The 13,682-nt window shown below is 42.9% G+C and overlaps 1 protein-coding gene across 1 annotated transcript in view; it reads right to left on the reverse strand.

The window, feature by feature from the left end:
* LOC105385025 overlaps positions 1 to 13,682 on the reverse strand; it is an 81,005-nt gene that overhangs the window by 5,923 nt on the left and 61,400 nt on the right. Inside the window, exons 6-15 of the mRNA XM_048624115.1 lie at positions 13,503 to 13,617; positions 12,748 to 12,823; positions 11,896 to 12,036; positions 10,387 to 10,537; positions 8,642 to 8,727; positions 8,158 to 8,316; positions 7,259 to 7,408; positions 6,730 to 6,850; positions 5,574 to 5,682; positions 273 to 358 (exon numbers count right to left, since the gene is read on the reverse strand). Of these exons, the coding sequence (XP_048480072.1) occupies positions 273 to 358; positions 5,574 to 5,682; positions 6,730 to 6,850; positions 7,259 to 7,408; positions 8,158 to 8,316; positions 8,642 to 8,727; positions 10,387 to 10,537; positions 11,896 to 12,036; positions 12,748 to 12,823; positions 13,503 to 13,617 (1,194 nt within the window). The remainder of the gene's footprint in view (positions 1 to 272; positions 359 to 5,573; positions 5,683 to 6,729; positions 6,851 to 7,258; positions 7,409 to 8,157; positions 8,317 to 8,641; positions 8,728 to 10,386; positions 10,538 to 11,895; positions 12,037 to 12,747; positions 12,824 to 13,502; positions 13,618 to 13,682) is intronic.

The raw sequence follows: 13,682 nt of genomic DNA on the forward strand, positions 1-13,682 counted from the left end.
CTTAGTATACCCTTTTTGCAACAATGTTATAATTAAAAACTATTATTAAACTTATAATTAAAACAATCCACAAAGGACTTCTTGCTTAAAGCTCTAACAGACAATCCAATCAGTGTGACTTTATTTATCGGTACAATGGTTGTCATTAGGTTGAACTTAAAACGGTTTGGCAGTAAACAAAATGCGTACAGTTTTTAGCTTTGTTTTTGTAACACCACCATCTTGTTCGTATATTGTTAATCAAAGCTTTTACTCCTAAATACGCTCATTACCGAGATGCATCCGCTTCCGTCCCTTGTGGTGCGGGATGAGGGAGGGGGGCACCTCCTTCAGCTGCGGGTTTATCAGCGGCTCGATCCTGAAAGCAACAACAATGCAATGTCAAATCAGAAACTCTTTTAACCTTTAATAAGGCAAAGGGAAAATAGTTCGCACCTTTTTGGCCTTACTGATTGATTTGATTTGATTTTCAAAATTCTTTATTTCATAAATTATTACAATAGCCTTAAGACTAACTTATAAGTAGGCAACTAAAGGCTTATACACTAAATTATGGAGCATTTTATACAGGCTGCATACACCTTTTTAAAATATTACAGTAGGAAAAATTATATCTATTTAAATCTTTGAAATTATATCTTAATATACTTGGGTTTATTAGATGTACATCTGTAAAGGCAATATACATTTTTGGCAGAATTAAACTTTTAACTAGGAACTACGAGTAAAATACCTACGGGTACAATATAAGTACTTTACTAATACTTACAACTTACAATATAGGTACTTAACAAATACTTACAAAAAACTGTAATAATAGGTAAGTACATATAATTTGTGTAACTCATATAGGCTTGTATTGTTAAAAATTACTACAAGTATTAGTTAACTAGTGAGAGAGGGTAATTTGACAAGAATGTTAGTTCTGTCCGGGCGGTTACGCGCCTTGGCTGTCGGAATATGACCCGTATGGCACGGACCGGTATGACTTACTACGTCACACGCCCAGCACTAAGTGATGGGGTAAGCGATAACGTCGATATTTGTCTATGTACGACAAGTTTTCTAGGCGGGACTGTCCAATAGTTGAAACTAGTGTGTTTGGGTTATTCGGATTTTTTTCGAGATAGAATTTACGCGTTGCTTTTAGTATAAAGTCATATAAGCGGGGAAAATTTATTTTATCATGAAGGTTCGTTAAGTTAGTTCGGAATGGGGTATTAAATACGATTTTAAGTGACTTGTTTTGAATAACTTGCAGTTTACTATAATTTGTTTTACAAGTACTACTCCAGACAGGCGCGGCATATGTAATGCAAGGTCTGATGAGGCCAGTATAGAATCTTAATTTGGTCTGGGGGCTGAGGTTACATCGGCGATTAAAAATGGGGTTTAGGGCATTAAGGGCTTTGATGCCCTTAGAGCGAATTTGTGTAACGTGATAAGTCCAGTTGAGCTTTTTGTCAAGGTGGACTCCTAGGTATTTTACGGATGGTTTCCAAGGAATAGAAATACCATTTATTTGCAGTCGCTTGTTGGGGATTTTGCGTTTTCGTGTAAAAAGGACGGCTTCAGTTTTGCTTTCGTTTAATTTGAGTTTCCAGGAGGTGAAATATTTTAGCAGTAAATTGATAGAAAGTTGGAGGCGATCTATTACTAGATCGGGGTCTCTAGATGACGTGAAACAAGCTGTGTCATCAGCAAAGCAGGCTAGTTTGGTCCTAGTTTGTATAGGGATATCATTTAAGAAGAGTAGGAAAAGGTAGGGTCCTAGTATGGAGCCTTGGGGGACGCCGGCTGGTGGTATACGTATAGAAGAGGTATAATCATCAACCTGGACAAAAAACTGCCGATTGTCGAGATAGGATTGGACAAGTTTCACAAGGCCAAGGGGGACCTGATTGATCACAAGTTTGTGCAACAGACCGTCGTGCCAGACTGTGTCGAACGCTTTTTCTATGTCTAGCAGGAACATGCCTGTCGACTGCCCAAGGTTAAGATGGTGAGCCACGTGCTCAGCCACTCTCGCAAGTTGCTGGGTAGTAGAGTGCGATTTTCGGAAACCGAATTGCTCATTTCTTAACAAGTGATGAGTGGTGGCTATTAGCCTCTTATAGATTACCGATTCAAAGAGCTTGCTCAGAGATGACAAGAGGCTGATTGGTCGATAACTGGTTCCAAGGCAGGCGTCTTTCCCTGACTTTAAGATAGCAATTACTTTAGCTAGTTTCCAGGCTTGGGGAAAGTAGGAAATTCGAAGACAGGCATTTAGGATTTTTGTCAATAGTATAACAGCTTTTTGTGGCAAGTTTTTTAGTAAGGCGTTGTGGATACCATCATAACCTGGTGCTTTTCTAAGTTTTAGCTTTCTTATAATTGACCAAATTTCTCTCGGGCGGGTAGGTTTGTATATCCTGTATGGCTGAAAGCAGTTGATTGTTTCTAGGGATGCTGCAACCGTGTTTTCATTATCGCTTTGCCAATTTAGCGTGAGACTCATATTTTCATGGAACGCGTCAGCCAATATCTCGCACTGTTCCTTTGTGCTTTTTGTTTTGGTACCATCAGGTTTAGCAAGGGGGGGAATTATAATGGGTTTGCTGCGAATAGATTTAGCTAAGCGCCATAAATCTGACGATGGGTTGTCAACTTTAGAAAGTTTTTTGTTCCAGATTTTATCTTGCAATTCCCTGATCCCTCTCCTTATATTGTGATTAAGGCTGTTAAATGTTGTCCGTAAAGAAGACCGAACGTCTTGATTATCTTCTTTTAGCATTAGTCTACGTACGCGATTTTTTATTTTGATAGTTTGTTTTATTTCGCGGGGAAGTGTTTTGTTGTGGTTATTGAGCTTACCAGTGGGGACAAATTTACTCCTGGCCTCTAGTAGGAGCTCCATAAACGAATTTAGGGCATTATCGATCTCACTTATCGATGAGAAGAAATTAGAACTGAGGGTAATGTTGTCGTTGACGTGAGAGCGGAACCCAGTCCAGTCTGCATCGCAGTAACGGAAGTATTCGAGGCTTTTCCGAGTGAAGTTTCCTACGACAGAGAAGGCTACAGGCAAGTGATTCGATGATAAGGCAGGCAAAGTACGAATGTCGCAGATGTCATGTACGTTTTGGGAGAGAACAAGATCTGGGGTAGTGGGTTGATAATTAGAATTGTAGTGGACTAGTGTGGGGTTTGGTGTATAATGAATGATGTAGTCATTTTCAAGCATGTGGTCAAGTAATATGTTACCTCTTGAGTTGGTATCAGGACACTTCCAGTGGGCATGTTTTGCGTTGAAGTCACCCATGATCAACACATTTCGGCCAATATTGAGAAGAGCTGATAGATCACTAGGGTCAAGGGGAAGATTAGGTGACTGGTAAATCGACAAGATAGTGAGCTTTTTACCCGATAGCGTCATTTCTATGCCTATTGCCTCCATATGGCGAGTATGGGGTACTGCAACACGGCTATGTTCAATATCAGTTTTTATAAGGATAGCAACGCCTTGGCCGTGTCCATTGAGGTGTTTGTCGGCTCTGTGACAGATGTACCCGGGAGTTTCTAGGGTTATATTAGAGGTTAACCTGGTTTCGCATAAGGCAATGATATCAGTGCATAGTTCAGATGTAGCTAGGTCTAAGAGTTCATGTAATTTAGTGCGTACGCCGTCAGCGTTCCATGATAGGATTTTGATTTCTTTGGATTCAGACACTGTGACCGAGATGACTCAGAATCAGTATGACTTTATCAAGCATGGATTTGCACTCTAAGAATTCTGATTTGATTGACCTTAGGACATTCAAGATTTGAAGCATCTCCATCACAGTTGGATCTGGTACTTGATTTATGAATTTTGGGTGGTGCTGCTGTGGGGGCTGGAAATCATTGATTGAGGATTTTGACCCAGCCAGCCCAATTGAGTTAGACGCTACTTGCGCCCATGTGAATTGGTTGGTGCTTGGGATACGAGGGCCCAGGGGTTTTTTTGTGTTTTGTGACTGAACCTTGTTACCTCGTAGGTTTTGGGTCCGGTTTAGGTACGCCTGGCGAGCAGGGCACAAGCGGTAGTTAGCTGCATGTTGATCTTTGCAGTTGCAACATTCTGGGAGTTCGTCGCGGTCTTTCTTGGAGCAGTCCTTTGACAGGTGGTTTCCGGTACACTTAATGCATCGTGGGGCCAGGTTGCAGTTCCTTGACGTATGACCAAAGTTTTGACATCTGTAGCATTGTGTTCCATGTTGATGTTTTGGTTTGAACTTCTCGATTTCAACTACGCAGCTGCAGATGAAGCGTGTTTTTTTGAATTTCGAGATATCAGTTTCGGTGGGGAATTGAACGAGAAACAGCGCGTTGGATGACTGGACAGATGATGCTGGGGTTCTTAATTTGGTGACTTTGCATCCAGGGAAGCCAAGGGATGCGAGTTCTTCTGGGAGGTCTTCTTCAACATTTGATGGAAGGCCACGAATAACGGCTTTAAAGGTTTTTTCATCCTTACGCGTAAATGTGTGAAAATCAGCTTTGTTCAACAGACCCTCTTTAATAGCCTGGTGACTAGTTGCAGAATAAGGATAAATAGCGACCTTGTTATTGGCTCGATACTTCAAATGAAGATTCTTTGCATAGCTTGAGACCAATTCTTGGATGGATCTATGGGTCCAGTCAGGTTTTATGCTTAACACAATCGGGGGAATGCGGGAATTTTTCGGTTTTGTACTCACAGTTGTTCGAGAGTTCCCATCCAGTATTTGGTCAGGCTGTAGGGTGTCGAAGCGGTTTGAGGTTGGAGCCGATGTCTTAATCTTTGGTGCCGCAGTAGCCAAGGCGGTGCGCTTCGGACTTTGCCATTTTTCGGGATCGCCATCGGCTGGTCTCTTACTAGAGAGAGAGCCAGTTGACGAGGTCCTGATCAGGTAGTTTTCCATGATGCTAGTCGCGGTGGCGATTATTATCGATAGTTGGTCGGTGATGAACGTTTCCCATCACTAGTTCTTCTTTTATGAGAGCGAAATATATTATGCGATAAGAAATGCGAGTGTTTGCTTCAAGCGTAAGCGAACGAATGAAGAGAATGAATTTTTGGCCTTACTAAGGCCAAAAGAAATGGTATATTTCAAGGAAAAGCTGAGGTTTAGCCTGGCAAGAAAGAGTAGAAATTAAAAGGGCCGCCACTTTCTGTATTACATGATCACAGATCATGGCCACCCAAGTAGTTTTCCATAGGCTTGAATAGGGCTGCCAGCCCAAAAAAAAAATCTGTTTCATTTCTACACTAACTTGCCAGGCTATAAGATGTCCTCAAATAAAAATGTATAATATTTTATGGCAACCTTAAAATTAAAAAAGTGTGTGTGTGTGTGTGTACCTGTACGCGACGGGGTCGTAGGGGTGGAAGATGTTGAAGAGGCGCGGGCAGGTGTGTATGTGTGTGTGTGTGTGTGTGTGTGTGTGTGTGTGTGTGTGTGTGTGTGTGTGTGTGTGTGTGTGTGTGTGTGTGTACCTGTAGGCGACGGGGTCGTAGGGGTGGAAGATGTTGAAGAGGCGCGGGCAGTTGTGTGTGTGTGTGTGTGTACCTGTACGCGACGGGGTCGTAGGGGTGGAAGATGTTGAAGAGGCGCGGGCAGGTCGGCAGCCGGAACTCCGGCCCGAGGTGCTCGACGCCGCGGATGCACTCGAACATGGCTGCCGATGTAAAAAAATGAAAATAAATTGCTGCCGATGCCGGTACCGGTATATAGGGTTTAATAGGAACATGTTAATATAAATATGGTGGAAATTTTGCAGTGACGTTTCCGGTTGTGGGTGAATATACTAACCAACTATCGTTGCCGACTTACTTTTGCCCCCTTACTCATAAAAAAGTAAGTAATAGGACGCTTTAGCTTTTGAACTGTTTTGTCCCTCTGTCACAGAAGACATTCAAAACTAAAAGTCGCATAACTTTCGAACAGCTAAGCCGATTTTGACAAAATATGGCTAGGAACACTCGCGTTAACATTACCTATGATACAATTAAATATTAGTAGAAGCAGAGTACTAACTAGTACCAATAAATAAATAACATGTACATGGTGTTGCAAAAAGGATATACATAGTTACTAACTATTTAACTGCTTTTATCACGTATTTCCAAAACTCGTAGAACAAAAGTTGTTCAGAATGAGTCATCCCCTTTCGGCTTAGTATACCCTTTTTGCAACACCCTGTATAACATGTATATTATTATTGTGGTCTGTACTATAGGGCTCCCTAGAGCGTACAGCGCGGCGGGGCGGAACTTCAGCGCCGGGTACGTGATGCTGGGCGGGCCCGCGCCCGCGCCCCCCAGGAGGGTCTTGTGTATACAGGGTGTTGCAAAAAGGATATACATACTAACTATTTAACAGCTTTTTTCGCAAATTGCCAAAACTCGTAGAACAAGAATTTTTCAGAATGCGTCACCTTCTTTCAGCTTAGTATACCCTATTTGCAACATCCTGTATAACACGTGTATATTATTATTTTGGTGTGTACGGTGGCCTGCGCCTAAAAGTATACAGGCGAAGTTTTTAAAATAGCGACCTCAAGCTCACATGCTGCTCAAGCACATCCAAATAAACACCACTGCTACACACATCACACACAACACGTTTCGGATTTATAACAGATGTAGCTGGTCCTTTCATCATCAGGGATTGCTATTTTAAAAACTCCGCCTGTATACTTTTAGGCGCAGGCCACCGTACATACCTATAGGGCTCCCCAGTGCGTACAGCGCGGCGGGGCGGAAGTGCAGCGCCGGGTACGTGATGCTGGGCGGGCCCGCCCCGGCGCCGCCCAGGAGGGTCTTGGCAGGCGAGGTGGGCGACGTCTGGAATATTATGAAAGGGGGTTGTTGGAAAACCGTAAATTTTCTGATGCCAAATGGTGAATGGTGTGAAAATTCAGTAAATCACAGGTGTAAATAGATGCAGACCATTCTTTTGGTATTATTTTTGATAATTAATAAAACCTATTAAAGCAAACCAAGGTACCTATTAAATTTTCTAAAGGAAATTTTATGGAAATCTGAAAGCCTAGCACGGGGTGCAAGACGCGCACGTCAAGACGTGACCAAAGTTTTCCGTCGCACTCGCTCTCGAAGCCGCGCGACGCGCATCTTGCGCCCGGTGCTAGGCCTTCTGGTTTGTTTTACGAATAATTCGGAATTACAAAACCCATGTATACAAAACAATCCTGCACAATTTACACAATAACTACAACAACCCACAGCACTAACCTCATCAACCTGATGGCACAGCAAGTCGTACAGAATGACGCTGCCGAGCGAATGTCCGCCTAGTGACACTCCGCCGGTGAAGCCGGGGTTTCGAGACTTGAACAACTCGTAGATGCGGTTGATCTCCTTGCACACCGTGTCTATTATTGTCTGTTGATGGATAGAGAATATAGGGTGTTAATTACGTGGATACAAATAACTTAATTGATGATCTACTGGTTAAACTTATGTAACAATTTTCTCCTTCGAATCCATAAGATTCCTGGTCATTTCTTGGGGAAATCAGAAATAGCAATAGGTTATGATTATGGTATGATCTCACTTTACAGACAACCTCAGAAAGGTAACCTATAGCCAGTCATATATTGAAGCTACTGTGTGGCTCTCTCGAGTGGAACTTTTGAACAGTTTTCTCTAATTTCAGCTCAGCCTGACTAGCTAAATTGGAGCAGTAAGCTTGGATGTTGCAAAAGCTGAGATAGGCACTCATTAAAAAGAAAAAGATACTAATATCTCGTTTCTATAGTAAAGCATGTCTCATGCACACGTACTGACCTGACAATACATAGGGCTCGTATAAAACAGCACATCCAGCACGGTATCATTAGTGAACGAGCGCAGCCGCGGGATGGAGTCGAGCGTGATGCTACTCGCTTACTATCAGCTAGTAATTTGGAAGATTGGCTAATAATATCCACAGCGACCCCTACACGGGTTCGTTATCGACGTCGCTATCGAATCCGTCCGTATAGCAGCCGCTGCGACAAACTGGTTTAACTAGCGTTCCACCAATCACAGTGCTGTATTTATATCTATCGTGATATAGTGACATCTATCTGTACGGGGACTGTATTTATATCTATCGTGATATAGTGACGTTTATCGGTGATAGCACTGACCTGACAGTACATAGGGCTCGTATAAAACAGCACATCCAGCACAGTGTCATTCGTGAACGAGCGCAGACGCGGTATGGAGTCTAAAGTGATGCGAGCGAGGCGCCGGTCCACGCCGCTGTCGCCCGAGTGGAGGGTGGAGTGCCAGGATATGGGGAGCACCTGAGGGGATATACAAATATTTATTTAGTTGTTTGTTACATATGGAACGCAAGCCGTTTACACAACACACACCGATAACTTATTAATTGACTATTGTAAATTTCGTTGCGAAAACCATAAAAAACTTGGTTAAATACGCTCCGTTAACCCTTCATTGGATCCCATATCGTTTTTCAGCCTTGTAGTTTTAGGTTCATTTCTATGTTAACAGCTAATCAAATAAAAAAACTTGCATTATAAGTTTAGCGTGTGTATTAGTGTCAGAATGTAGTATTAGTTAGAGAGGTTACTTGATAAAACAAGTATAATAAAAATACATAAGTACCTCAATACGGCCGATGGTCCCATTCTCGTAGGAAGACCTGTAGTGACCCTGGATCAGCTGCATGCTGGTGGCTCTGAAGTCATCCACTGCGGATAGATAAACAATTATTAAAACCAAAAACATAATTATGAGACAAGAGGTGTCTATTGATTTGGACAAAGGTTATTTTCAGATTGAAAACGTGACATTTCATTGCATATTCATACTATTTCTATGGTTTACAACAACAACAACACACGCACTCACGCCTTGTACTAATGTACTCCCTTGCGGGGTAGGCAGAGGTGCATTGCTGCACCCACTTTTCGCCAGAGTGTTATGTTAGTCCCAATGTAATAGGGGGCGGGCCTATTGCCATTTTACGGGCACATCCAAGACCCGAGAACAAATACCTGTGTTTAAACAAATATCTGCCCCATCCGGGAATCGAACCCGGGACCTATGGTTTACTGGTCTAAAATATCACTGGAAAATACAAATTGGTCTTAATAAATGCATAAACGTGTAAAATCACAAACTGAAACTAGTTACTGAGTACTAGTGAAAATCATCATGTCACGTTTACCTAGACGACATAGTAGTTGTACGTAGAGATACCAACCCCCTTATTCATAGAAAAGTGGCAAGTGAATAGTTTCACATACCGACTTCCTCGACGCCCCGGAACCTCATGTCACAAGCCGAGCCCACGCCGTGGCACAGCAGCAGCAGGTGGTCGATGCTGGTCGGCTCGTCGTCCTGCAGCTCCGACTACTGGAGATCACCTGTCGCGTCTACTTAGACGACATGGTGTGCTTTTAATAGAGGACATGGTTCCTTACTAACCTTTAGGCAACATTTTAGTGATGCCTCTGTTTCTGCTTATTGAGGTATTTTGACGAGTGGAAGCTAAATGTAGTTGACACAATTGATTTCTTTATAAAATGTGCGTTTTAAGGCGTTGTCGTCAGTTCTATTAGTTACTAAAGCACGATGTCGTATCTACCTAGACGATATAATATTCTTCACATACCGACTTCCTCAACGCCCCGGAACCTCATGTCACAAGCCGACCCCACGCCGTGGCACAGCAGCAGCAGGTGGTCGATGCTGGTCGGCTCGTCGTCCTCCAGCTCCGACTACTGGAGATCACTATGTCGCGTCTACTTAGACGACATGATGTGCTTATTATACTAGATGACATGGTTCTTTACTAACCTTTAGGCAACCTTTTACTGATGCTGCTGTTTCTGCTTAGTAAGGAAAATTTACAGTTGGTAGCTAAATTTAGTTGACTATGATATTGATACTAAAGCACGATGTCCCGTCTACCTAGACGACATACTATACCTATACACCAACAGTATCACCTACCGACTTCCTCAACGCCCCGGAACCTCATGTCACAAGCCGACCCCACGCCGTGGCACAGCAGCAGCAGGTGGTCGATGCTGGTCGGCTCGTCGTCCTCCAGCTCCGACTACTGGAGGTCACCATGTCGCGTCTACTTAGACGACATGGTGTGCTTCTACTAGACGACATGGTTCCTTACTAACCTTTAGGCAACCTTTTACTGATGCTGCTGATTTTTCTTCATAAATTGTGCCTCTTAAGGCGTCGTCAATAGTATCTACATACTAAGTGTTACAGTGCCAGATACCAAACGCTTAGAAAACGGGCGCATCGTGGACTGCTGCTGCCTACTGAAAGTCACGATGTCGCGTCTACCTAGACGACATAATATTCTTATACTAAACACCACATACCGACTTCCTCGACGCCCCGGAACCTCATGTCACAAGCCGACCCCACGCCGTGGCACAGCAGCAGCAGGTGGTCGATGCTGGTCGGCTCGTCGTCCTCCAGCTCCGACTCCTCGCAGCCGCGCCGCACCACGCGCGGGCGCGATGTGGACTGCTGCTGGGGGTGTAAGGGGGCTTTCATTTTTAAGGTCTTGGGAATTGTGGAAAGTAGACAGCCAACGTTTATAATATTCATCTGCAGAAGATTGATAACTAAATGGAAGATTAAACTACGCTACGTTTTTAAGGGTGACTTGCACCAAATATTTAAACGAAATTTAATCTATTGCTGTGTTGCTCATTCTCTCAAATCAAGAGAAGAGCAATAGATTTTATTTAGTTTAAATGTGTGGTGCAAGTTACCCTGAATATAAATACGTTTGATGAAGAAATAAATAAATAGTCATAGTGGTGTAGGATGACTTTTAAGAGGCCTACATCAAACAGTAAACGTGTTGGCTAATTATTACTTTTCTCATATTAATGGACTAATGCATGAAAAGAACCCATGGGTGAATATGAGCCATGGCCAAATCAACGCGTTTATTTTATTTGATAATAACGATTGTGAAAAATATTGCATAGATACATATGGATTTTATCATAATCGTCAGCTAACACGCGTCCACTGCTGGATATAGACCTTTACCAATACACAACACGACCTTCCTCATCTAGCCACTATAGCCTTTCCAAAGGTCCTTAGTTCAGCAGGTAGGTACTACAATAAAAAAAATCAGCCTGGATTATATCTATAAATTTACAACACTCTGTATAACAGCTTGATTTGACCATGGCTTTTGGCTAGGATTTGTTTGTAAAAACTATAATTAACTAACATTTTTATTCTTATTTCCTTCACCGGCCCCGTGCACAAACAATAGCAAGTGGTCAATCTTCGTCACTTCATTCCTTGCTATGCTAATTTTGGATGGATTCCGGTACACTGTCTTGCTGAACAAGAAGTTCTTTGGGGAGAAATTAAAGTGAGGTTAGGGTTTGGGAAGTGGTTGGATGAGGAAGAGCGTGGATAAGTGTATTGGCAGAAGATTTCAGAGATATTACCGTTGCTATTATCTAAAATCCCATTATACTATCCGAATACCCTTCTCTATTCACAGTGTCATCCTGATGAACTATTGTTCTAAAACTTAGAAAAATTCGAGAAAAAACGTGTCTGATACGTTCATAACACGGTCATGGTATGATACGTTGTAGTAGGGTAGCATCCTTAATGGTCGCCTGTTGGTGAGGTGACACACCACTGTAGGGATATTACCTTCTCGACTTTCCTTCTATCAAAAAAGTGACATCTGTCAAAAAACTTAAATCTGTAAAAAAGTGACATCTGTCAAAAGTGGCATATGTCAAAAAAGGTACATCTGTTAAATAGTTTTTAATTTTATCCATCCAAATTCCCTTCTCCACTTCCAGAAATTCCTATCAATCGCCTTTCAATCGCTCTTGTCTCACCGCGGGCGTGGTCCACGCGTCGGCGGCGCCGGGCTGCAGGTGCGCCATCACGGCGGGCCCGTGCAGCACCACCAGCTCCCTGTTGGGCAGAGACAGGCGCCTGTGCCAGACTCCCGTCGTGGCCGCTAGGCGGTACTCTTCCTGGAAGGAGAGAATTTGAGGTTAGGTTATGAAGGAATAGGCTCTTTGGGGGAGTTTTACCAAACAACAAGACTAAATGACAGACGTTTGACAGGCAACTAAGTGCCAATTTCTCCATAGTCGGTTAGAGCATAACCAGGTATTATTGGTTGACTTTTGTCACATCTGTCAACAATTTAGTATGGAGATGACGTATAATTGATCAACCAATACCTGGCTACGATTTAACCGACTATTGTGAAATTGGAGCTACGGAAATACGTTTAACTTTTGGTAAAAGTCCACCTTAAAAACTACATGCGGGAGTGACAGTGGACCGATGAACCGATGACCGGTAGGGTAAACGAAACGCGGGAGGCTATTCAGCCCGTTGGGCCGAAGAATATAGACAGGAGTAGTTGAATAAGGAAGGAGGAGGATAGAGTGTTTTATCGCTGCTTAGCAGAGGCATAGGTCCAGCAGGTGACGATGACGATGAAAGAAAATGGAACACGGAGAGGTGGCCGGTTCAAAACACAAGTTTTTCCACACAAGATTGTCGCTAAAACCGAGAATCGAGCCCGCAAAGGGATCTGCTGTGGCACTAAAGTTTGTGCTTGGTGCCAACCGCAATACTGAGCCTGAATTTGTATATCAGATTAGAAGATCAGCTATAGATTATGAGTGAACTTATAGTATGAGAATCAATTTTATAAACTTATAAATACTTACTTCTAATTTCTCAGCTATAGATTCCGAGTAAGGCACATATCTCGAGTCGGTAGTTCCCTTGTAGAACCAACTGCATCTGTCGACACCAAACAATATATCAGGTTAGTGCTTGCAAATCCTGTAGAAGACCTAAAGTGGATCTGTATCACCATAATGGTGGTGTTATAAGTGGCGCTCCAAAGGCGGAGAATATAATTATTTTAATTGCTACTGATTAGGCACATGAGGTGAGGAGTGTATCGACAGACCCTCCCCGAGTGATGTATCACCTGTACCTGATACATCCGGCGCATCCAGGAAACTCAACGACTAATCTCTCACCATTGACGGTGATCAACGCTAGATCACTATACCGCACATTTCCCATCAAGAAAGCAGCAATGCTTAACGGATGGTGGTGAAATGGTGGTAGATGACTATCGACAAATAATTGTAAAATTTTACGTCGATTAAACCATTTGAATTTGAATTTGAATTTGACGGTCCAACCAAACTGTCATAACTTGTATGGATCAGACAGATGTTAGATAAGGAATGCTATTGTGGCAGGTTTTATGCTCTCAGCTTTTTTTCTTCTGTCAACCAGGCGTTTGTAAACTCACGTTCTACTGGTTGACAAAAGAAAAGAGGCGATCCCTTTACGTTACGCTTATATGTGTGACCATTAGGCAGCTGCTCTGAGGTTTGTAACCAAGACGCTAAGAAGATAAGGAGTTAAATCATCACCAACGACCACTAAGGCCATCATGACTTACCTTCTAACATTGGTAGGTTTATCGGACCAGTACACGGCGACTCGCAGACGTCCCATGACGTTGACGTCGAAGCGACCGCCGTCAGTTGGCACCACTGTCGACTCATTCAGGTCCGCTTTGGAAAGGAAAAGTTGCATCATAAGCTGTGGTGTATATGGTACGGATAACTGCCTGGAGGCT

This window comes from Plutella xylostella, chromosome 11 (genome assembly GCF_932276165.1).
Source record: "Plutella xylostella chromosome 11, ilPluXylo3.1, whole genome shotgun sequence".
NCBI lineage: Eukaryota > Metazoa > Arthropoda > Insecta > Lepidoptera > Plutellidae > Plutella > Plutella xylostella.